This window comes from Garra rufa, chromosome 1, assembly GCF_049309525.1.
Source record: "Garra rufa chromosome 1, GarRuf1.0, whole genome shotgun sequence".
In the NCBI taxonomy this organism is placed as follows: Eukaryota; Metazoa; Chordata; class Actinopteri; order Cypriniformes; family Cyprinidae; genus Garra; species Garra rufa.
Genome location: NC_133361.1, coordinates 73,914,689 through 73,941,793, shown reverse-complemented (window position 1 = coordinate 73,941,793; position 27,105 = coordinate 73,914,689). Strand labels below are relative to the sequence as shown.

At 36.0% G+C, this 27,105-nt stretch overlaps 3 protein-coding genes across 3 annotated transcripts in view; all 3 read left to right on the top strand.

Annotated features, from left to right (window-relative positions):
* Window positions 1-27,105, top strand: part of LOC141319911 (NACHT, LRR and PYD domains-containing protein 12-like) — an 812,443-nt gene that overhangs the window by 677,102 nt on the left and 108,236 nt on the right. The window lies entirely within an intron of this gene.
* Window positions 11,511-13,667, top strand: LOC141339181 (H-2 class II histocompatibility antigen, I-E beta chain-like). Its single transcript, XM_073844818.1, has 5 exons — window positions 11,511-11,623; window positions 11,792-12,067; window positions 12,324-12,605; window positions 12,778-12,891; window positions 12,997-13,667. Exons 1-5 carry the CDS (start codon window positions 11,560-11,562, stop codon window positions 13,017-13,019), a joined length of 759 nt encoding a protein of 252 aa, XP_073700919.1. The 5' UTR covers window positions 11,511-11,559; the 3' UTR covers window positions 13,020-13,667.
* LOC141339223 (SLA class II histocompatibility antigen, DQ haplotype D alpha chain-like) lies at window positions 15,169-18,131 on the top strand. Its single transcript, XM_073844855.1, has 4 exons — window positions 15,169-15,309; window positions 15,531-15,776; window positions 16,526-16,810; window positions 17,189-18,131. The coding sequence occupies exons 1-4, from the start codon at window positions 15,252-15,254 to the stop codon at window positions 17,308-17,310; spliced, it is 711 nt and encodes a 236-aa protein (XP_073700956.1). The 5' UTR covers window positions 15,169-15,251; the 3' UTR covers window positions 17,311-18,131.

The following is a 27,105-nucleotide window of genomic DNA, read 5'->3' as shown; positions in this document are numbered from 1 at the left end:
AAAAAACAAGACTTACGGTGCACATTTCACGTATTCGTCTGCATCTCTGACGGCTTCGGACGAACCAGGCTGACCGCGGAGCCGATGAAGCCGCTGTGTGCACTGAAGAAACTGCAACAGTTTTGACCCTCACTTGGTTCTTGCTTCGGCATCCCATATTGAACTGTATCATATCGCCGGGATGATAATCCTCCGGTGTAAAGTGAACGCGTCTTTCGAAGCAGATAGCGCCGTTCTTTTTATTTTAAGTAAACCCGTGGACATGATGTCCTGACAGGCTGGAGTTTGCACAGCCTCCATAAACACAATAATTTACCATGACAATGATCAATTGAAATTAAAAATAACGACTGAAAACACACTAACTCACGACTGCTCCTACTGAATAGCAACAGAGCTAGGCGAACGACTACCTGTCGTGACGTCATATGACGCGGTCTGGAAAAAAAGCTGTTTTTGAGAGCGGTCAAGGAAATCGTCACTTTGTCTTCTAAATTTGTGCCCTTATGTCTTGTAAAATATTTTCAAATCCTGCATTAACGATTTGTATTGTATTTTCATACACGAATATATGTTTATCTCGAATTTTTTTTAACTTGCAACATGGACTTTAAATTGTATTGCTGCTTGATTAACAAACAAATATGGCTGCCCCTCTTCAAATTCTGGGTCACTACCATTTCTAATTGGCAGGTAAACTGTCTCACCATCAGTGAGTGCACATTAAGTTGTGACCTTATATGTGCCTGCATGTGTTTTATTTCTCTCCATTACAAATGTCAAAGCTTCATTCAACTGTAGGGGGTTGTCCTCCTAAGCATAAGACAAATAAGAAAAATTGTTAATTTTTTTAAAATGGTTTATTATTATTTATAACATATAGCTTTCATTATGGACATAGAACGAGCTCAAAATTGTAATCTGTGCTGTCAGAGAATGTCAATAATTCTGTCGAGATAGCATCCAATAAGTCAGAAAACAAACACTGTAGTCCAAAGGAGTTGTTTGCTTATAAGGGATATTTAAAACTAAATATCTCCTTTCGGAGTGGACTTTGAGATTTGTAACTTTGCTGATGTTTATATGCTCAAACATACACACCACACACTGACTAAAATTAAAAAGTGAAAAATCATAATAGGACCCCTTTAAAAGATTTAACAATAAACTAAATCTCAGCAAGAAAGACATCAAATGTAGGTTAAACTAAATAATTAATTCCTCTTTTCCACATTATTATATTAAGAAAATGTGTTGCAAATAGAAATATATAATCTGTGTCTGAGATGTATGTGTGAAAATCATCAAACTGACTTTAATTGGAACAAAATATGAGAATAACTAAAATTTTGAAAAATACAAAGTAAACAGCAGAACTATTGGAAACCAATTGAAAAATATTTACAAAAACAAACCAATTAATCAATTAACTATAATATACAAGCATGCAAACTAAACAACTGAACAAACATTATTTAAAAAAAAACACTTCTCACATAACCCTTTAAATAAAAGTTTAACCTATTACATTTAACACAGAACTTTGTCTGTTTATATTTTACTCTAGACTAAAGACAAAACAAACAAAAACACACACAGACAAATCCAAATTACACCCTGCGGCTCGTGACGATACATTGATGTCCTAAGAGACGAAACGATCGTTTTTTGTGAGAAACTGAACAGTATTTATATCATTTTTTACCTTTGATACACAGCCACGTCCATCTGTCATGAGCACGAGTTTGGCATCAGTCACGTCACATGTGCACGCGCTTCTGGCGTAGAATACGCAAACTTTTCCAGCCTGGCCAGGTTGGTCTTAGCTGGTCAGGCTGGGAAACCACCAGCTTAAACCAGCTTGACCAGGCTGGGAGACCAGCTAAAACCAGCTACTTCCAGCTTAAACCAGCTAAAACCAGCCAACCAGCCTGGTTTTAGCTGGTCATAGCTGGTCCTCAGACTGGTTTTAGAGGGGTTTTGGCCACCTTTCCAGCCTGGCCAGGTTGGTCTTAGCTGGTCAGGCTGGGAAACCACCAGCTTGACCAGCTAAGACCAACCTGGCCAGGCTGGAAAGGTGGCCAAAAAAAAAAAAAAACAGCTAAAACCAGCCTAGGCTGGTTGGCTGGTTTAAGCTGTTTTTTTCAGCAGGGTAATCATCAAGCTCAATCTATAGAAGGATAACAACACCATTCCATTGGGTATGTGCAGTTGATTGATTTAAGTTATTCTGTGTTGCAGGTTCAGCCACGATGAGCGGGATTATTCCCAAGAGCAAAGCAAAAGGCAATGACATCTGTGAAATGAACAACTACAATCCACTCTGACCTCAGCTGCTATATGCAAACAAAGGATCTAAATAAAGGTTCATACATCTCTATTTTCAGTCTGCACCCTGCCAAAATGGAGATCATTACATCGGTGGAGATAGCTACTTTCACATCATCCAGGGCAATTCCTACCGCAGAGTCACTGATCTGTCGACAGACGGCAAAGCTGAAGTTTTCAGCCTTCATCCCAACTGCCAGGGTGGAGACCACTACTTTGCAGCCAATGGCTATTTTTACATCATCTTCCAAAAAAAAGGAACTTGCCGAAGAACAACATACATGACTAAAGACTTGCATGCTGAAGAACTCGAACTGCATCCCAACTACAGTGACGGTCTGTATTACTGGGGCCCGCCGTACTACAAACAAAGCTTCAACTTCTTCAAGCCCATCTCAGAATGGGGAGTCGAGTTCTGCACTGGTCCTGATCTCAGCAAAGACGAGAACCCTGCTGTCCGTTCTGTTCATCCCAATGTTCTCAACTTCCTTCCTGGTGGACTGTCAGTAACTAAAGGCCCAACCGTTGGCATGTGGGAGAATATTAAAACTGTGACTAATGACAGCAATACACCGGTGACATGGCAAAAGAAGATCACTATTATGGTTGGATACAATAAGCAGAAGATGGCTCAGATCACACACAACTGGAAGATAGCTGTATCAGCCTCGATTCAATCTGGAGAGCTTGCAAAGTTAATCACGAAGCGGCATTTCTCAGTTTCTGCAGAATATGGCGGTTCACATGTCAGCACTGAAAGCGAAATCTGGAATGAATCAACCGAAGAGGAAGAACTGATCACCTTTGAGCTGAAGCCAAAAGAGGCTCTATATCTGTGGCAGTAGAAACTGGGTCTTGGTGAGGAGTCCGTTTTGTTGTGCCGTAATTTAAAGATTACCAATGAGCCAAACCCTCCAACTGACATCCTGCTGCCAGCATGATAGGGATCTGAAGATTCCCCGATTCGCTCGATGCATCGGCTTAAAAAGTTAACGATGCGATGCATCGGTTTAAAAAGTGCGCATCGGATACAAATTGCCATTTGTATCACGATGCATCATTTCTAACATATCTGCATCGGTAAATCCCGATTTATTTCTTTATAATTATTAGTAGACATACTATACTTTCATTATTTAGAAAGTTCTCCCCTCTAAACTGTTTCTCAAGCACGTCTCTCTTCACTGCTGCCTGAATAAAACGTAGCCTATCAAAACAGTACAGAGAGCGGGGCGTGTCCAGAAAGTCACAAAGAGCAGGGATTCTCAACCGGTGGGCCGCGAGATGGCTTAAAATTAATTAAAATTTCATCCTAAAATGTTCAAAGCACGGCCTCTCATGTTCTGTGATTGATTGCTTTGGACTCGGCGCAGCAAGCCTCATCGCACTGTTAAATACAGACTGAACGACGGCTCAAAACTTCCAACCGCGGCACACAAACGTCATTAGAGACCTGCATGGGACTGATTTTTTAGTCCCGCGCCCGCTCCTGCAGAAATGTATGTTATTTTGTCCCACTCCCGGCAGCAAAAGCCCACATAAAAGTAACCTATACCCCCGCGGAAAAACGGGTCTCTACTTCATCTCTTGGCTGCATGAAACCCTCGCGCTAATGTGAAGATAAAGACGATCAGTGTAATAACAAACTTGCGCGTAATATATGACACTCTTGTATATCGGAGTCTAGGCATGCATAAGTCCGCTGTTGATTCACGAACTAGTCATGATTTCGGGGCTCTGATCCATAGTATTTTGGCGTGAAATTTCAAAATATTTGCATAGTTGTCAAAATGAATGTCTTGTGAGTGTTTTATAATGGATGCTCACCCATAGAGGTGGATCTTGTAAGGGTCAGTGGTGTTTATGCACATATGAGCACCAGCATCAACAGATTTAGAATGTATTTGCTGTATTTTTCATATGTATGTTTATTTTATAATGGATACAAACAGTAGATATTCAGTCAGTCAAGTTCAAAAGGATAGGTTTAGTGCTTCATGTATCTTTAATGTATCGTATCGTTGGCTATGCATCGAGATGCGTATCGCATCGGCCTCAGTTATGGAGATGCACATCCCTACAGCATGAATATCAGCATATCAGGATCGCTGAAGTCCAAGCATAACCAAGTGCTTTTCAATGAAATACATTTCAAGTCAAGTACAACATGACTTCTCCATCCAGTTAGGTTCATCAACAATTACCCCAATCGACTTCAGCCAGAAATCTGGGTGTAATCTTTGACGACCAATTGACTTTTAAAGACCACATTGCTAAAACGGCTCGATCTTGCAGGTTTGCATTGCACAACATCAGAAAGATCAGGCCCTTCCTAAGAGAGCATGCTGCACAACTCCTCGTCCAAGGCACTGGTCATTTCCAGGCTGGACTACTTTGTAATGTACTATTCATTCATTTTTCAATATTGTTTACTGTGTATATATTACATATTCTACTTTCTATTATTCATGTGTCACTGATTTATTTATTATGGTATTACACATAATGTTTGTGTCATGCTGCGTGAAGGAAAAGTTGAATCAAATGCAAAGCCTTTAATAATTATCCACAGACAGGAATGGTAGGAACACACTCACACACAAGGTAACCTTCGACGAACCAAGAAAACTGAGACCAAATCAACTAATAAAGGAGTGCTGATTACAAAGACAGGTGCAGGGAATAACACTAATGACAGGAAGACCAAATATGGGCATACAGGAGAAACCAAGCCAGATAGAATGATAGGGGTGTTACAGTCTGCTATTATAAATGTTACATTACTTACTACAACACATACTACTTTTTTACACTTTTTAATATTAGAGATATCAATGACGGTAAATTATTAGTACTTAATTACGTATTATTTTTCCAGTATTTCAAAGGGAATGAGCTGTGTTCTCACAAAATGCTGGGGTTAAAGACAGATAAAGCAAGGGAAAAACTTCATTTAATTTATTGTATATTAACCCTTATGTTATGTTGGGGACATTTTCATCTACTATGGGGTGCTGTCTTAATTTTGCCACAACTTTCTCTGTGTTTCAGCAAATGGAATGATATTTGGTGACAAATCTTATTTTGGGAAAATACACTGTGGGCAAATTTACTACCCTTTCATTATATTTGGGTTGAAAACATCCACTAAATTAAATATAATTAAATCTTAATAATTGCTGTAAAAATGTCTCAGATAATTTTTTTTTTTGCATAAATCTGCTAATCAACCTCAGTCCCAATCAAAACTACTAATTTTTTTTTTTCCAAAATCCTGGATTTTGACTCTTTAATTGCAAAGGTCATAAATGATGTCACTGATTTGGATAAAAAAAAGACACAATTTTACTTTTGTGTTACCCGTCTTTTTGGGGGGGATATATGTGTGCAGTACAGAAAACAGCATGTGAATCTTCCTGTGTCTTAATGGTTATGTTAAAATGCACACAAAGGAATCAATATACCGTGCTCCAAATTATTATGCACATGCTATTTTTGATTGTTTTTCCAAATCGGTCAGGGATAGTTCAACCAAAAATGACAATTTAATGCTTATCTGCTTACCCCCTGGGCATCCAAGATGTAGGGTCATTCTTCTCTGGCCTTTGTATATTGGTAATAAATGGATCCGAATTGGCGGATAATCCTAATTGTAGTGAACTGAGCTCTTCAATCAAGCCCAAAGTCCACATATTTACCAGTTGCTTTATATAACATCCATCGTCCTTGAAGAGGACAACGTTTGGAGAACTCTTCCTCCAATAGTGTTACTATCTATAAATGGTCATAATCTGCCCCGTAATGATATCTCCCAGGCTGGGAGACCAGCTAAAACCAGCTAAAACCAGACAACCAGCCTAGGCAGGTTTTAGCAGTTTTTTTCAACAGGGAACGCATTTCAATTAACTCTTACCCTAAGCCAAGTTTAAAACCATGTTAAGGTGTAAAAATTGTTATACAGTGGGCCCTGATCTCAGTGTGGAGAAAACACTCGATTCTTACAATTAATGGCAAAATAAATGTTTGGAAAAGTAAACTGATATTTCCTATTGACACACTACAGAAATAGATAAAAATAACTGACTTAAAACTATTTTTAGCTGGTGAAAATACTATCATTTTGGCCACCCTGCAGTTTTCCTCCTCATCCTGCTAACGCACATATAATTATAGGCCTATTTTTTTCATTGATTATGTGGAAAATTCGCTGTATAATACTCATCATCAATTTAAATTAGGCTGCATTGCCTACTATGATAGTACTGCTACAATCAATGACACAGAAAACAACACTGAGAGTTAATAAAATATAGTTACTGGAACTGATTGTCTCGCCTTGAGGTTAATGTTGTGTATGTGGACTTCTCTGAAACTAAATTCAACTCCAACTGGGGGCGTGAGCCACTTGACGTGACTATTCTATGATATTTACCATGTAAAAAAGACAAAAGATAATTCATATGATAATACATAACATAACGAGCCTCATACAACGTTTGTTAACTGTTTTTCCCCAACTAACTTTGGATAAAGTTGAAGACTGCCAGCTCTGTGCTGTGACTGCCACCTAGTGGTAGCTGCCTGCCTTGCCTTTCAGTGAAAAGCAGTTGCATGTGGATCGTCAGTGCAAAAATTAGGCGCAAATTATGACATTTTAAAAGAAAGTGCAACATTTATGCATACAAAATGACTTTAAATGCTGCACATTAATATAATTCTTAATTCTGCAGACACCAGTTGAAACGCATTTGTTTCAGTGTAGTAATGCAAATTTACAGATTTTTCAAATCATGTACACGTTAATGAATTGCACTGGGCCTTGTTCGGAGGCAGTGCTGTACATGCTTATACTTTTCATGTTCATACTTTTCAGTTGGCCAAGATTTCTAAAAATCCTTTCTTTGTATTGGTCTTAAGTAACATTCTAATTTTCTGAGATACTGAATTGGGGTTTTCATTAGTTGTCAGTTATAATCATCAAAATTAAAAGAAATAAACTCTTGAAATATATCAGTCTGTGTGGAATGAATGTATACATTATACAAGTTTCACTTCTTGAATGGAATTAGCAAAATAAAGCAACTTTTTGAAGATATTCTAATTATATGACCAGCACCTGTATATTATCAGAAAACATGAATTTTTTTGGCCCACAAAACCAGTCATAAGGTTAAATTTTACAAAACTGAGATGTATACATCATATGAAAGCTCAATAAATAAGCTTTCTATTGATGTATGGTTTGTTAGGATAGGACAATATTTGGCCGAGATACATCTATTTGAAAATCTGCAATCTAAGGGTGCAAAAAATCAAAATACTGAGAAAATCACCTTTAAAGTTGTCCAAATTAAGTTCTTAACAATGCATATTACAAATCAAAAATTACACTTTGATATATTTACAGTAGGAATTTTACAAAAAATCTTCATGGAACATGATCTTTACTTATTTTCCTAATGATTTTTGGCATAAAAGAAAAATCAATGATTTTGACCCATACAATGTATTTTTGGCTATTGCTACAAACATACCCCAGCGACTTAAGACTGGTTTTGTGGTCCAGGGTCACATTTATTTAAACCAGAATACTCAGAACAAGAACTTAGGGAGAAGCAGTAGCAGCACGTCTTCAAGCCTCATGGAGACAAAGATCTCTTCAAAAGTGGTGGTGTTCTTGCAATAAGTGTTATGAGATGCCAACAGAAGTGGAGAGCAACTGTTGTCAGGAATGGAACATTGCAGTGCCACAACTACATGACGCCAATGAGGACATTGCCACACACCTGCCAAACTGAAGATCCTGACTTTTCTCCACTGCTGAGCTGCAGCGATTTGCAAGTTGTGTGTATAAACTGAGGTCCAAAGCCAGAGGGACCTGATGGCATGTTGTCAATAGAGTAATTGTTGTTTTATTTGTAATATTACTGCAGTGATTACATGGGTACATATGAACAAATTAATTAATTATATTTATTGCCTTATATTTCAGTCAGTGCAGGTTGGTGGCATATCGTGTGGTTTTGGACTGAAAGCTGAAGGGGGAACATTTGGGCAGAAGAAACAGAAAAGTTTTACCGTCTTGTGTGGTGAAAGCCTTCTGTGAGAAATACCTATAGATACCTATACCAGTGAACTTAAGTGATGCTGGTCCTTTGCTGGTTTATGCTGGTCCTTGACCAGCAACATGACCAGCATAAACCAGCATCCCAGCACCAAAACATACCTAACCAGCATATGCTGTTTTTTTCAGCAGGGTGATTTATTTAATGAAACGGTCCGAAATTCACTTGGACATCTGGGACACAACTTTTTTCACCTTTGACCACAAGATGTCATTAGTGTGCAACGTTTTGAAAAGCTTCGAGTAATGAACCTTTTTACCACACAGTTGAGGCGAAAGCCTCTGTGCTTCGAAAAGCTTCATTTTTCCACCACTAGTTTTTACTATGGTGTTACCCAGCATGCATTGCAGCATGAAGCATTTTGTTGATTGTCACCATTGTTGAGATTCATATGCTGGTTCTTTATGTCTGTGTGTGTCTAAATAGTATAGGAGTTAAAAAAATGTATGCATTACAAAGATTTTAAACTCATTCATTATAACAATTAGAGCATAGCTTTGCACGGTTGGTAATGCAAAATACAAACATGAAAATCAAGCCAGCTCATGATGGTTATCATGGTTAGAAGCTAATATTTTCTCACTGCACAGCATGAACTTAATGGAACAAGCTAATTAAAAGTTACATAAAATCAGTAAACATAAAAGAAAATAGAATAAAAGCCTTAACCTAGCTCAGTAAACAAAACATATAGAAAGTTCTATATGGAACCGTTCAGGGGTTCCAAATATAAAGCACCTGATAGAACCTTTTATTCTAAGAATGTTTAAAAAAAAAAAAACACAACAACAAAAAAATGGTCAAATGACTGTAAAAATGGATAAAAAGTAAAATGTGCAAAAAATTGATTTAAACTAACAAAGTTTAAATCAACTAACAAACACTTTCAATGTATAAATAAATAAATGACTTGCAACAACAGAATATTAACTCAGATTAAACTCAGATCTCTCGAAATCTAAATGTAGTCTTACTTTAATTCATACAAAAGTTAGTTGGATAGTCATCAGCAAGCAGGTATTAAAATTTTTAATGATTTTTATAGTTATGGCAAAATTTTATTCTGATATTAGAGTTTAGATTTTTTTTTTTTTTAATCTATATAAAGAAAATACATTGAGCTGTGAGTTTTAGATGCACATTAATCTCAACAGTGGTTAAAATAAAATAAAAAAATCTAGGCTGTTTGCTAATTGGTTTATCTGAATATTTTGTTATCATTGTTGAGATGAAAAATGAGAAATCCTGTCAGAATATTTCCTACTTATAAATTCTTTTAAAACACTAAATAATCCGAGACCAGAGTATGAAACAACCCCCTACATGATGACTTCCTCCAATGAGAGTTTCTTCTGTTTTTTGTTTGTTTTTTTACCATAACAACTGTGCTGTCGGAATACAGAAAAATTAAAACATATTATACAATCTCAAGGGTCAATAGTCAAACACTGAACTCCATCATAGTAACATCAAACTTTATTATTTTCAGTAAAAATTTAATATCTATACCTGTTAATTCTAAATAAGAATCTTTGCATAAAAAGGTTATGTAAACAATAATGCGTGAACCTGGTAGTGTTTAATAATCCTCTGCCCATCTTTCATTTGACCTTTTTTACCATTTTATTTTAAAGTTGAGGTATCTCATCAGAATAATCCAAGCAATATCTGTTTTGTAAAACATTTAATGACAATTTCTGTAATTTTTTTTTAAATATTATTTAAATTATGATATTTTACTTTTATACCTTTATTTATTTATTTCACTATTTTTTACACTGTATACAAAATTGGCCAAAAATATATTAGTCGGAAATATATTTTGAAATATATTTTAACAAATAGATATTTTTGGTAATTTTTTGTATATTAAAAAAAAAATATATATATATATATATATAAAAGAAAAAGGTAAAACAGTGATGTAGGACGATTTTGAAGTTGAGGGAGAAAATGAGAGATAAGACCCTTCTTTCTTGGCTGGGAACGTTTACAACTGCATTTGGGATCTTGCTGCATTTAAACTGCATTTTGGAAGTTCAAACTCGGGGCACCATAGAAGTCCATTATATAGAGAGAAATCCTCAAATGTTTTCCTCAAAAAACATAATTTCTTTAAATTGTCATTTGTTTAAAAAAAAAAAAATAACCAATCGTTTCACTAGATAAGACCCTTTTTTCTCGGCTGGGATCATTTAGACTCCGTTGAAGCTGCATTTAAACTGCATTTTGGAAGTTCAAACTCCTGGGCACCATAGAAGTCCACTATATGGAGAACAATCCTGAAATGTTTTCCTCAAAAAACATAATTTCTTTACGACGGAAGAAGAAAGACATGAACATCTCGGATGACAAGAGGTTGAGTACATTATCTGTACATTTTTGTTCTGGAAGTGAACTTTTTTAATAGTTTAAATGCAAGCTCAAATATTCTTAGATTTATTGAGTGACAGTGACAAGTAAAAGGGCCACACTATATATAAACCTATATAAATATAAATATTTATAAACCTACGTTGTTGGCATTTAAATGTATAAAGACATATTATTGTGTATTCAGACACTGAATAAAAGAGTACATAAAGAAAGAAAAAGTTTCTGTTGCTTATTGAAAATGTCTAAAACTACTGTGTATTTGACAAATATTGCACCTACTCCACATCGTCTGACAAAGTTTGCCTGAACTGAGTAGGTGTCACAATGGAGAACAGAAAGTATCTAACTTCATGTTTCAGTTTTCAGCTCCTTCTAAACCGCAAGCAGCAAACCTCGGTAATCGGCCACTTCAACACTTCTTAAATGACCCCAAAAACTGCTATGCCAGGACAAACATTTATACCAGACATAACTGTGAAATAGTTAACCCAGCAATTTTGAAGCATAGGACGAGTAAAAAACACACACACTCAAATTACACTGAGACACATGACAAAAGTCAACCCCCACAACAGCATCATGAAAACAGGAAAAATAAAAGCAGTTTTCCACCTAGCAACAGGGCGCACTTATTTGAGTAGAAGCTGATTGGTCGATTATTTAGACAACTGCCACAAGAACAAGAAACCGAGCTAATTTCATTCATTTGGCATATTTAAAGACTGTAAATATGTCACTGCCAAAACTTTTTAGTTTTCATCTTATATCGACGCTGTCTGCATTTTTTGGAACAGGCAAGTAAAATGTATTTATATTAATCTTCGCTTTTCATTATTAAATAGTTATATTCATTTCTAGACTATGCCAAATAAAGTAAATGGTTGATGAATAGAAAGTTATTTTATAAATGACATGCATTCATACAAATACCTAAGCACTAATTTACTGTTTTTATATTTCAGCTGGTGGGCTTTATTATTACATGACTAATGACTGCATCTATAGTACCAAAGATTATAGCGACATGGTTTATCTTAATTCATATTCCTTCAATAAAGATGTGTATGTACAGTACAACAGCACTCTGGGAAAGTATGTTGGGTTCACTGAGCATGGAGTGAAAACAGCAGAGAGGTGGAACAATGATGAGGCCATCATGCGGGATGCGAAAGCAGCAGTGGACACACTCTGCAAACATAATGCTCAGATCGATGACTCAACTATCACTTATAAATCAGGTCAGTGCTTCAAGACTCTTGTCTTATATTTACTGCTTCATAAAGTTTTTTTTTTTTACCTTAACATTGGAAATGTTTCTATGCTTTCCATCATCACAAATGATTTTGAAAGATTATTCATTTCATTTGTTTAAAAAATTTTTTTTTTTGCCTTTTTCACACTTAAAAGTATTATAGCTATTTTTCCTCCACATAAATTTATCAATATGTGTATTTATACATCAATATGTTGTTGTTGTTGTTTTTCCTGGCTCAGTCAAACCGAAGGTTATGCTCAGTTCAGTGAAGCAGGCCAGTGGCACACATCCAGCCATGCTTTTGTGTAGTGCTTACAACTTCTACCCGGAAAAAATCAAAGTGTACTGGATGAGAGACGGTAAAGTGGTAACCTCAGATGTGTCCTCCACAATGGAGATGGCTGATGGAGACTGGTACTATCAGATCCACTCTGAGCTGGAATACACCCCCAAATCTGGAGAAAAGATCTCCTGTGTGGTGGAGCACGCCAGTTTAACCCAGCCCATGATTTATGACTGGGGTAAGATGAGACATTTACCCTACTCTCTTCAGTCTGTCCTTCATTAATGACTTATTAATGAATGATTATTGTATTACACATACACAGCAACAAATGTTAAATATGTAAATGTTGGGAATGTTTACTCATGTTAACTATCCTTCAGTAACAGTATGATTTCTGTGCTTTACAGACCCCTCTATGTCCGAGTCTGACAGGAATAAAATTGCCATTGGAGCATCTGGTCTGGTTCTGGGAATCATCATAGCAGCTGCTGGACTGATCTACTACAAGAAAAAATCAGCTGGTCAGTTTAACGGAGAGAAAATCAAGCTGATACTCTTCATACACCATCATATGCCTGTACATTGATCTAAACTGTAAATAAATGAATGTCTGTTATGTTTTTCAGGGAGGATCCTGGTACCAAACTAAATACAGTTAAGTCTACAGTTACCTGATTCCAGCTGAAAGAGGACCTGCTTGGATCACTGATGCACTCTTTATGACACAACTTTTACAAACCGTCTCCCTATAATGAACTTTTTTGTTTTAATTTAATAATTAAAGTAACAATTAAAATGAAGAAAAGCAGCATCAATCATATGTGCGAGACTTGTATTTGATCTCATTGTCATGCTGATAATAATAAAATATGTTTATGTATAGTAATGGATTTGCTGATCAAATATGAATAGAAACAAAGTGAATGATTATGTAATAAAGTTTTTTTTCAATGAATGTTTTCATATTAATTCTTTAAAGAAACCAATTATAGCTTTGATTCAGTCAGAGAGTCAGCATTCCTATAAGAAGAAAACATTATCTAGCTCATGCTGTGTAAAATGTTATGTTATGTTAAAAAAATATATAAATGCATAAGAGCAAGCATTTATTTGTTACTTTAGTACCCCAACTTGCATATGTGTTAATTGTGCACATAGTTTTCAATGATTGCTTCATTTAAATGATCTTACTAATACTATGATACTTGCAGAAGAACGTCCATAATATGTAATATCACCTGGATATTTTTTGTGTAAATTTCAGTTCTAAATAAATATTTCTTTGCAAAATGAATAATCATTAAATGTTTTTATTTTATTTTAATTTTGTTTTCTTTCACATTTTCCGACATTTATCTTGTAAGAGTGGTTTTTCTACAGTGGTTCAGGCTTGATGACTGAAGCAACGTGATGGTGTAAAACTGTACACTTTTTGTCTATAGGCACCCACTGCTACTAATAACAATGAAATTAAGTGCAATTAGTTAGCATTGCTCTTGTGTGAATATTGTATTGCAATAGATAGCACTTCGAGGGTAATGTTAAATTAAAACTAGTTAGCATACAAATTATAATGGACATGGTTCTTTAACAGTATTTGGTTGTGCTTACACTTGAATTGATTAGAAGATAGGTGTAGGATGATAAAACATACAATTAATTGTACCCTGCAAGTACAGATTTAGCTAAGAAAGTGAGATGTGTGCACACTGGTGGTCTGCTAGTTGTTACACTTTTGGTATGGTGGGGAAATCTATAATCTGATTGGTCAGTTTGAATGTCTCAGATTTTTTTTTTAGGTTTAATTAGAATTAATCAAATGAGATGCGTACAAATTAGCCGTTCAAAATGAATAAAATTGCACAAAAAATTAAGTAAAATTTAAACAAAAATATTGGATTCATTGGACAAAAAAAAAAGACAAAAAAAACCCACTATGTTAATTAATGTTATGCAATGTTATTCAGGCCAATAGTTGAGGAGCATCTCGCTGCGGTGGACATCCAAGTGTAATGTCACAAACCACGCCCACGTCCAAATACACCACATTCTTATTTATTTTAAAACAGGAAGAAGCATCCATAAGAAGATGTTCTTATTGTTCACCAACCGCTAAAAAGCTGTTTTTGTTTGCCATGTCAATAAGTTAAAAAACGTCATTTGTGTGCATGTGCATAAAAAACCATTTGTAAGTGTATGTCTTTCGAACTTGGTATAAAAAAATTGCATGTTCATTCAACATTCATTTTATGTCATAAAGAAAGCAAGAGTCATTGCACTGTGTGTGTGTAAGTTTATGTGTATTAAATTAATGAATGAATAATTTTGAATAATTTGATTAATCGCCACATCAAGTAATTAATTAGATTAAAAAGTTAATAGTTTGACAGCCATTCTTTTACCATTTCAAATTGTTAAGCATTTATTTTGGCAGAATAACCAACTGGGGAAAGGCTATACACTTCTGTCCATTTACATTTTGGAGATTATATCTTTAAATAAAAGTTAACCTAGCGCACATCGTATTCCCAGTTTGCTGTGTTTACTATGAACCAAGAAGCTCTAAAACACAAAAAAAAAAAAAAACATCAGATCACAAGTTGTACTCTGAAAACACAAATTGCGTTTGATTACACAGTTCATAATTAAATGTTCATTAAATCACAAGTCCCCTTTTCAGAAACACTGTACTGACCAATTCAACCAAGTCTGAAAAAAACTAATTTCACTTAGATACAGAGATGTCAGAGTTGGTCTCAGAATCTGATTGGATGCTGAGATTGGGAGGCTTACATGACCTAGAATCTAAAGCTCTACTGGCTATTTGTTTCTGTAAGCATTGCTTGATCTGGTGTTTTCTTCACTCAACATTAAGTCAACAATGGAGCTTTATTGCATCCTTATTATGTTTGCTGTAATTATCAATGCTGGCACTCAAGGTAAGTCAATGTTTTGCCTATTATAACAACTGCTGTGAAATAAAACAAAACATTTAAAAATGTTAAAAATTTGTTTTAGATTTTTTTAATGTAAATTATATGGATTCTACACATTAATGTGCTGTTCTACATAGTATCATAGTAATTTCACATGCTCATCTTTTCTTATCCATCTAGCCTGTTTATCCATTCAGTATAATATGACTTTTTGTCTGTTTCAGTTGTGCACCAGAACACTTTTATCACGGGATGTTCTGATACCGAGAAAGAGTATATGAATGAATTTGATGGAGAGGAACTGTACCATGCAGACTTCATTACACAAAAAGGAGTAATAACACTGCCTGATTTTGCAGATCCTTCGACCTTTGAAGGATTTTATGAGAATGCTGTTGCTAACGTAGAGACCTGCAAAAATAACCTAAACGTCATGAAAAAAGCCGTCCACAACCCAAGTGAGAAAATAGGTAGGACATACATATTGGGTTAAACATTACATTTACATTTGAGCAATTAGCAGACACTTTCATCCAAAGCGACTTACAAAAGAGGACAATGGAAGCAATCAAAACCAACACAGGAGCAATAACATGCAAGTGCTATGACAAGTCTCAGCTTAACATATGTAATAAATGAAAGAAAAAAAGAAGAATAAAGCAAGCTAGTTTTAGAGGCTGTAAGAGGCCTTTTTTGTTTTTGTTACATAGAATACAAAAAGAACAGAGCTAGAGTTAGTTTTTTAAGGAAACAAGCAGTATAAATGAATAGAGTATACGTTTAAAAGGGCAATTTTTTATATAAAGAATAGAATTAGAATACAGGGTGATAGAGTTAGAAGGTCAAATAAATATGGAAGAGATGAGTTTTTAGCCAATTTTTGAAGACTCGGCTGTTGGGATTGAGTCGGGGCAGGTCATTCCACCAAGAGGGTACATTTAATGTAAAAGTCTGAAAGTTATTTTGTGCCTCTTTGGGACAGAACGCCAGACACCATGTATATATATATATATATATATATATATATATATATATATATATATATATATATATATATATATATATATATACAATAAAATAAATATATCAGATTTATCAGTGGGATTACTTGTTTGGAAACCATATGATAAGGAATCAGTTGCAGATCATGTTAAAAGACTTTGTTCAGTAAGGTCTTTTTGTGGTCCAAGGTGAAATGCATTTATTCCTGTGTTCACAGACCCACCAGTCACATCCATCTATTCAAAAGATGTTGTGGATCTGGATGTTGAGAACTCCCTCATTTGTCATGTGACTGGATTCTTCCCTCCACCTGTCAATATCTCATGGACTAAGAACAATGAAATAGTGACAGAGGGTATGAGTCTGAGCCAGTATCGCCTAAAGAGTGACGGCACCTTCATCATCTTCTCCACTATGACATTCACACCTGCTGAAGGAGACATTTACAGCTGTACTGTGTACCACAAATCTATTGAGGGCCAACCTATGACCAGAACATGGGGTGAGATTTTGCTTCCTGTTTTCAATCCTAATTCTCCTTTCGACCACATGATAAAATCAAGCATAATTGAAGACACCGGTTAGGGCAAACATGACATTTATCATAAAATCAATTTACCACTTAGCAACATTTTGCAGAGGTTAATTGATCATATAATTTAGACATGAATAATACATACCTTAAGTAATTTAATTAGGTATATTCAGACAAAGTCCCCAAGGAAATCAATGTTGTTGTTTTTCTAATTAATAATATTATTAGTAGCATTTGTTGTTGTTTTTTCCTATACTAAACAAACAAACAAAAATTGCTGTCACTTCACAGGAACCATGAAATATGTAATGCATTTACATTCTATCATGTGTTTGTGTGTTTCAGAAGTGGAGGTCGCTGTGCCAAGTGTTGGTCCAGCAGTGGTCTGTGGAATGGGTCTGTTTCTGGGGCTGCTGGGAGTTGCTGCTGGAACTTTCTTTCTCATCAAAGGAAACAACTGTAACTGATGACTCTGATTTAAACGCCAAAACATTCTTTTTTTGTATTTTGTGCTAATAATTAACATTTTCCCTCCAATTATTTTGAGTGCTAAAAATATTAATTGTATGTGTCATTTTACATGACATACAAAGTGTTTAGCTAGGGTTCTGTTTGAAGTATTGTTTATTGAAGGGTGTTTTTCATCATTCATTTGTCCAGTGGATCCTTGCCTATAAACCTGATATGAGTAAAATTACATTTTATTTTACAGTGCACACTTAGACCTTACCAGGCTTTTTACAGTAGGTCTTTTACAGCGACACTGACTGTTTGAATATACATAATTAAAAGGATCTATTAACTTAGGACACAGCCTTAGATGTACATCAGCTGTAAATAACAGATGAACACATTAAATCGGTCAAGAGGAAAATTTAACACAAACATCATTAACATATTCACTTATTACAGACAGCACTTTTACTTTTTTTCTGTCATCTGTCTAAGATTTGATCAAGAATTAGCAGTGGTTTGATTGTTTTATTATAGTGATGCATTAGTTGGACTCTTTACCCTTGACATCTTTTTTTCTCTTGCAGTAATTAAGTTGGCTTGGGAAAGCCAACTTACTGAAATCCTATTTAAACTTATTCTTCTTCTTCTTCTTCTTCTTCTTATTTTTTTTACCGAAAAATTTTTAGACACTATCTCCTCCTAGACCGTTCAAGCTACATACTCCAAACTCGGGTCAGATCTTCATACTGTTCTGACTTAGTGTGCTATATCTTTTCAGACTGTTTTGAGTTATGGTTTTCTTAAAAATTAATATTAAAAATCATAAAAAGGTCCCATAGACTTTCATTGACCAAAAGTCCATGTCTGTTTGAACTATGTTTAATGTAAACTGCTAGAAGCCATTGATACTCAATTAAGCTTTAAGCTATCTATCTATCTATCTATCTATCTATCTATCTATCTATCTATCTATCTATCTATCTATCTTCAAACCTTATCTATCTATCTATCTATCTATCTTCAAACCTTATCTATCTATCTATCTATCTATCTATCTATCTATCTATCTATCTATCTATCTATCTTCAAACCTTATCTATCTATCTATCTATCTATCTATCTATCTATCTATCTATCTATCTATCTATCTATCTATCTATCTATCTATCTATCTATCTATCTATCTATCTATCTATCTATCTTCAAACCTTATCTATCTATCTTACTAGTCATGCCAGAATCATGCTAGCGACTTGCTAGTCTAGCTAAAATCATGCTAGCGACTTGCTATTCTAGCTAAAATCATGCTAGCAAGTTGCTAGTCGTGCTAAAATCATGCTAGCGACTTGCTAGTCATGCTAAAATAATGCTAAAATCATGCTAGCGACTTGCTAGTCATGCTAAAATAATGCTAAAATCATGCTAGCGACTTGCTAGTAATGCTAAAATCAGGCTAGCGACTTGCTAGTCATGTTTAAAATCATGCTAGCGACTTGCTAGTCTTGCTAAAATCATGCTAGCGACTTGCTAGTCGTGCTAAAATCATGCTAGCGACTTGCTAGTCGTGCTAAAATCATGCTAGCGACTTGCTAGTCATGCTAAAAATTATGTTAGCGACTTGCTAGTTTTGCTTAAATAATGCTAGTGACTTGCTAGTCTTGCTAAAATCATGCTAGTGACTTGCTAGTCATGCTAATATCATGCTAACGACTTTGCTAGTCATGCTAAAATAATGCTAAAATCATGCTAGCGACTTGCTAGTCATGCTAAAATCATGCTAGCGACTTGCTAGCGACTTGCTAGTCGTGCTAAAATCATGCTAGCGACTTGCTAGTAATGCTAAAATCATGCTAGCGACTTGCTAGTCATGCTAAAATAATGCTAAAATCATGCTAGCGACTTGCTAGTCGTGCTAAAATCATGCTAGCGACTTGCTAGTAATGCTAAAATCATGCTAGCGACTTGCTAGTCATGCTAAAATAATGCTAAAATCATGCTAGCGACTTGCTAGTCATGCTAAAATAATGCTAAAATCATGCTAGCGACTTGCTAGTCATGCTAAAATCAGGCTAGCGACTTGCTAGTCATGTTTAAAATCATGCTAGCGACTTGCTAGTCTTGCTAAAATCATGCTAGCGACTTGCTAGTCGTGCTAAAATCATGCTAGCGACTTGCTAGTCGTGCTAAAATCATGCTAGCGACTTGCTAGTCATGCTAAAAATTATGTTAGCGACTTGCTAGTTTTGCTTAAATAATGCTAGTGACTTGCTAGTCTTGCTAAAATCATGCTAGTGACTTGCTAGTCATGCTAATATCATGCTAACGACTTTGCTAGTCATGCTAAAATAATGCTAAAATCATGCTAGCGACTTGCTAGTCGTGCTAAAATCATGCTAGCGACTTGCTAGCGACTTGCTAGTCGTGCTAAAATCATGCTAGCGACTTGCTAGTCATGCTAAAATCATGCTAGCGACTTGTTAGTCATGGTAAAATCATGCTAGCGACTTGTTAGTCATGCTAAAAATTATGTTAGCGACTTGCTAGTTTTGCTTAAATAATGCTAGTGACTTGCTAGTCTTGCTAAAATCATGCTAGTGACTTGCTAGTCATGCTAGAATCATGCTAGCGACTTTGCTAGTCATGCTAAAATAATGCTAAAATCATGCTAGCGACTTGCTAGTCATGCTAAAATCATGCTAGCGACTTGCTAGTCATGCTAAAATCATGCTAGTGACTTGTTAATCATGGTAAAATCATGCTAGCGACTTGCTAGTCGTGCTAAAATTATTCTAAAATCATGCTAGCGACTTGCTAGTCGTGCTAAAATCATGCTAGGGACTTGCTAGTCGTGCTAAAATCATGCTAGCGACTTGCTAGTCATGCTAAAAATCATGTTAACAATTTGCTAGTCTTGCTTAAATAATGCTAGCAACGGCATAGCAACCGCATAGCAACACCTTAGCAACCACCCTGGGTACCTTAGCAACCGCATAGCAACACCTTAGCATCTATTCACATTCAAACTATTTATATCTTCTAACTATTTATATCTATAAATCTATCTATTTTCAAACTATTTATATCTATCTAGCCTATCTATCTTCAAACTTTATTAATCAAACTAAAACTATTTCAAACTGAAAACCTTTAAACTTTCTTTAAACTAAAAGCTTTTAAAACTACTTAAAACTTACTGGCTAGGCTTTCTCAAGCCAACTTAACGTTTGCTAACAAACTTTTTATCTAGTTGCATTAGTGTTTTGTTGTGTACGTTTATGCAGTGACATTGTAGCCTGGGTGTCCCCATACTGCCTTGCGCAGCGCGATTTTATTCACGCTTCTAGTCAGTCTGGAAACCATGGACCTAATTTTCACCTAAGATAGGGAACCAATCACAGAACGGGGAGGGAGCAGCAAGACGATGACGCCTTCTATGCGACTCACCGAAGGATCCAGCATGGCAGCAGACGCAACAGTTATCTTTCGTGTCTACACTGGACGCGAGCGGCGCGACCCGACGCGACAAATGACATTAGAACGCAAGTTTATTTTGAAAAAAGAGCAACTTTTGGCGTTCGCTCTACATACGTCATCCGGTATAATTGAAACGATTGGCTATGAGCTACGCACAGGCGCATTTGATAGACATTCGTATCGCCCAATAAACGGCTCTGGGCATTCGTAAACCACGCCTCAAATACGAGAAAATGAACATGTGGTTCCCAGACCACGAATCATGACGAAGTCATAACGTGGTCTGGTGATAGCCAGGCTAGTGACATTGAAGGACAGTTGTGGAAATGCAGCTTCTTGCTCTTTTGGTGACAGAAATTACATCAGAACGTAGTTAGTTTAAATAATAATCATGTAAATATCTTTTAAAGGGGTCACTGGATGCAAAACTCAAACATGTTTGAACATTAATGTGTGTTGGCAATGATACAAACCCACCCAATGGTATTTTTTTCATCTTTAAAAGTAATATCCTCTTTTTAAAATCAGCTCATTCTCAGCTTCTTCTGGGTGTGACATCACACAGACAGACCCTCCCATGACAGTTGATTGACATGAGCATTACCTTAGCCCCGCCCTCACCGAGCTAAAACAGTCCCAATACGATTGCCAATGTGTGACTCAGGCGCAGAGGAAGACAAGAATGTCTTCGATTGAGCGATTGTGGATGTAATAATGAACACAGCAGTTGTCATTTACTCCCTACATCTGAGCCACTGAAGACGCAGAGGATAACATTACTTTCATTTTAAAAGGAAAGTACCGATCATATGCGTCTATGTTCGTGCAAATAATTCCTGATGTAGCTTCACCCACAGCAAAAGTGAGTAAAGGGTTTTTATGCATCTTTCCAAATGGCCTTTCTTAATAATGTGTTTGTTAGCAAGTTTTGCCGCTAAAGTAAACATTATGGCTCATCATCATACTGCAGAGAGGGGCGGGGCGAGCAGAGCTCATTAACATTTTAAAGGAACATGCAACAGAATAGCTCACTCTAAAAAGGGCTGATTTTGACAAGGTAAAAGGAGTGTTTCGTACACTACCATTGAGAAATATTAACCAAAGTATGTTATAGACTTCTCATTAAGACCCTAAAGAATCATATCAACTTGTGGAAAATGGGCATCCTATGACCCCTTTAAATATATCACATTATGAAAATAATGTTGGAGAATAAGACCGCTTGACAATTTAATACAGAATCTTCAGTATACAGTTGGGGAGCGCTGGTTTGGAAACATGTTATTTATAATATATAAAAGAACAGATGACATTTCAAAGAAGAAAAGTTTGATCACTTCAACAGCTAACATGTGCTTTATTGCATCTATCAAATAATCTGTTCACCATTTGCACCACATTTTATGATGTTTTAGGGTTTCATTTCGAATGCAACCGTTGGGTCTTTAAGCAAAGTCACAGTTGGAATAATTCACCTCACATACGAAACTTTCAACCAGCAAAACAAAAAATGTTTTTGAAGACAATCAATCTATCACCTTTATTTATACAGTGCTTTTAACAATACGGGTTGTGTCAAAGCAACTTTACATTATTAAATAGGACAAGAGTGTCAATGGTGCAAAAGTTCCATGTTTGCAGCAAAGTCAGATTTGCAAAGGACTCATCTGGTCCCCCTAGGTGAGGAGTTCTTTACTGATGATTCATCTCCGGGGCTCATCAAGTTGATGTGGACTCCGCTGACATCCAGGGCTATAGAGGTTGTCTCTAGTGTTTATCCACCATCTGGGCTGGGTACGGACTGGATCTGGGGGGATGCAGTGACCTCAGAATAAGAACAAATTATAAGACTAATTAATATTCACACATTCAGGTGTGTCCAAACTTTTGGTCTGTAATGTAGATATGAATTCAACTGAAAAAATGTGAAAAAATATCTTTCAGGTGGTCAAATAGCAAATAGTGGAGCTCTGCAGCCACCTACTGGTAAAAGTTATTTGTAGTTTTTTTTTTTTTTTACTTTTAAAAGTGGATTTTCAAAAAAATGGGCAAAAATCGTACACTAACCCATGTAAATTATACATGTTATCCCCATGAATTAAAGTTAGAAATGTGGGTCTTTTATAAAGTGAATTTTACATAAAAAGTAGTTTTTGTATAAAAACCCATTTAAAAAATATTTATTTTTTAATTTATATATATTTAAAAAATATCACTAACCCACTGACAACTGGACAAATGTAGAGTAAAAACTTTAATAAACAGAAAAATATACAGTACAGACCAAAAGTTTGCACACACGTGTGTGTGCAAACTTTTGGTCTGTACTGTATGTAGGCCTAATAATTGTTACTACACACAAATTTTGTCACTTATCACATTTATTCACAACATATAAAAAAATTTGATACAAATGCACAAATATATACCAATAAAACAAAATGGTCTGAAATAAAGTACAACATATGAAAATTATGCATTGCCTGGTAAATTTGAATATGAGCACATTAACAAGAAATTTCAAGGCATAAAAAGCAGAAAAAAACAATTGTATTTGCAAAAAGTAAAGCATTTATAATAATAGTCATATTGCAATTTTATCACTTGTTTGCACTAAAACTATTGCTTATATTTTAGGTATTTTTAACACAACTTACAGGTATATGCATCCAATTTAGAACTTGTTTAATGTTTTATAATGGTTATTATTTTTCAATAAATAACATTTTATAATACTGGCATACCTGATTTTGAACAATGTATGTTAGCGATGTTTCAGTGCTTTCATAAGGTTACCTTGTTGTGCCAGTAGGTGGCAGCAAGAGACTGTCTTAATGAGTTCATTCAACATTCATTCAGTGCTGAATTCTGTGACCCACCAAATTATATGACGCTAGTATACAGAGGGTAAATTACGAACATGAAAAAAATATATGGTTATTATAACAATTACATAAAGATAGTTTTAACTATGGTTATGCAAATGGTAATCAATACGGCAAAAAGGGTAGGACTAGGGGTTGGGTTTAGTAGTAGGTAAAAAAAAAAACAGTAAAAATATATATTTTTTAATGCTTAAGAACAATTAACATATGCTAAATAAGGCACATTCCCTATTCTTGCGATATTTGTGTTTATGTTCCTGAGTAATATCTGCATGCACCAAATAGTGAGGAGAACAAACAGTAGGCAGTAATCCATATGAGAAAGTCTGGTGTGGAAGGTGGATTTGGGACTTGACTCTTGTTTATCTGTCTTCATAAACTGCCCTGAAATACAATTTAAACATCAACAATGATTGTTATAAGTATAACACGAGTCTCTTAGGGTGATGATACACTGGGCAACTTTTTTTGAGCAATGTTGCTTGGGCACTTTCCCAATGAGAATGGGTAACAAATTTCTATCTGGATAATTTAGATCAGTCCTGGGCCCTGTATCTCACCTGGCTGCTCATTGACAGCAACATTTGCCAAAGTTGCCCGGCAACATTGCCCAAAAAGTTGCCCAGTGTACCATCAGCATTATATTCACAGTGCTCAGTACTTTTTTATATCAACTAGTTTTCTCATTACATACACATACAAGACAAAAAATTATTTGATATTTATTTGATATATTATTTTTTTAAATGTGTCCGAAATCACATACTTCCCTACTATATAGAATGTGAAAAACAGAATGCGAGGCGAGTAGTATGTCCGAATTCATAGTATTCGAAATACAGTAGGCGAGAAGTACCCGGATGACCTACTGCTTCCGGGCCGAATTCTGTAGTATGCATACCATGGACACTTTCCTATCCCATGAGGCTCCGGGAGAGGAGTCGTCATATTCGGAAAAAGGCGGAAAGTGGAGACGCATGACACCTGACAACATCAACAAGGTGGATGTAGTACGTCCGAATTCCATTCATACTACCCATATTCATACTATACAGAGCGTAATTTTTTAACGGTCGGGAAGTACGTTCAAATTTAAATGTAGTACCTACTGAAGCAGTATGCAATTTCGGACGCAGCTCGTGTCTACACCGGACGTGACGGTTGTTGCGCCGCGCCGCAACAGCTAAAGTCTGTCTGACGCGACAAAGCGACCGTTGCAAATCATTTAAACTTTGTGTGAGCACGTCATAAATAGAACGCGGCAACAGATTACTGTCGGGGATTTGCGGCACCGCATCGCACCACATCCAGTGTAGACAGCATAATAGGTTCTATTGTATTTTGCATGTCAGGTTAAGAACATAAACAGTTTGTCAGAGAGACAACAATATGTAATATACAATGTCAGGTTCATTAGAAATAAACAAACTAGATTATAGGTGAAATGCAGAAAAGAAAACAATATTAAGAATATACTAATTTAGTAATCCTCATACATTGTCAGTTACAGTATGTTTGTACGTCAAAGCCTTCTTGAAATAACTAATAAATAGCTTATATCTGACGCTCCTGAAATCGCAGTACTATTTTATCAATATTTTTTAGCGTGATCAAAACGTGTTTGGGATTGATTTAGCATAATTTTCAAGCTCCGTGTAACTTAAGTGACCTCACCAATAGAAATAAAACGTTAGTTTCCTTCATTCATCCACTGACAAATTGCCAGCAATATTTACAACTGAACAGTATTTATATCATTTTTTACCTTTGATACACAGCCACATCCATCTGTCCTGAGCACGAGTTTAGCATCCGGCTCGTGATATGTGATATACGGCTCTGGCGTAATAATTTTTTTAAAAATGATATAAATACTGTTCAGTTTCTCACAAAAAACGATCGTTTCGTGTCTTAGGACATCAATTTATCGTCACGAGTCGCAGGGTGTAATTTGGATTTGTCTGTGCATGGTTTTGTTTACTTTCAAAGGTTTGGTGCCCATCCATATCCATTATATGGCTGGCAGACTGCACCGGTTAAAGTTAAAAATCTTTGTTTGTGTTTTTCTGAGGAAACAAAGTCACCTACATATTGGATGCCCTGGGGGTAAGCAGATAAACATCACATTTTCATTTTTGGGTGAACTATCCCTTTAAGAACTTATCCTTGTGATCTAGCCCTTTTTGTCGAGAACATCCCAACAAAACAAGGCCTTTCATCTTCTGTGCCGTACCAACTAGAGGATAAACACCTAGCCAGTCATTGACACGTTTCTCCACCCTATTTGAGACATCGGCACTTGTCATTGTTTATTTCAGTAGTTGAGGAATTGACTGAAGTATGTTGAATTGGCTTGCAATTTGGGATGGAATGTAATTTGTTTCATGACACAACCTCTTCAGTTTTAGGTTGTGACCCTCAAATGAAAATGCAGATGTACACCAAAGAGGTCCATACATCTTCACAGAGAAGGGCAAGTGTGTGAGTTGATGGATATTGAAGGACATTTGGCACAAGCCATTTGTCATTGGTATCTCCTGCAGAAACTTTGTTATCTTGGATGTCGCTGCTGCCAATTCACTTTCTATGATAGAGACTTTAAGAAAACCAAAAATAGCAGTGACCAGAAGTAGCCATTGTTTCAGAAATGTTGTTGGAAGAACTGTAGAACAATAGCCAGCTTCGGCATTCTGCATCCTTCCACTTTTGCGCTACTTTCACAGTCCGTGGTACTCTTGGTATATCAGATGGAGGTTTGATAGTAAGCATGCTTTTGAGATGTCCCAATGTACCATGGGCTGTCATGGTACTTGCTATTGAACCACAAGTCCAAGAATTGCTTTGTCACTCCCAAGAGAACGCAGTGCATGTAGTCAATTGGAAAGCTGTTCACAATGTCAAAACCAGTGGAGGGATTTAGGAGGACTAATGGTGATACTGTCTTCACCCCAAACACGTGATCAACAACATTCTTAGTGGTCCTCTGCCCACATTCAATGACATGGCCATGGGTTCTTTTCTGTGCCTCAGTGGCATAACCTCTTCCCTTTGGTACTGTTTTCCCTTTATTTAAGCAATGGCCACACCCATATGCACCATTGAATTGATGTATACTTTGAAGCACACATCTTGCTACTGCGTCACATGAGCATATGACAGGGAAAACCTTTGACACCTTTTTTTTTTAGAGTGTCATCCACACATTGCTTAAGGTAGATGGACATGTCAGGTTTCCCACGCCCAAACCAGACACCTGCAAGTATCATGTTTTTGAAACGAACATTTGGTTCATTTATGTTCATTTATGACACATCTGATGGGCCACAGTGAGAAAGGTGAAGATTTAAACATTGGAATGCCATCACAGTTCCATAGTAGTGAAATGCCATTAGCTGTGAAGTCCAGGGTTTGATACATTTCACAATTTCTCACATCATTTGTTTCACT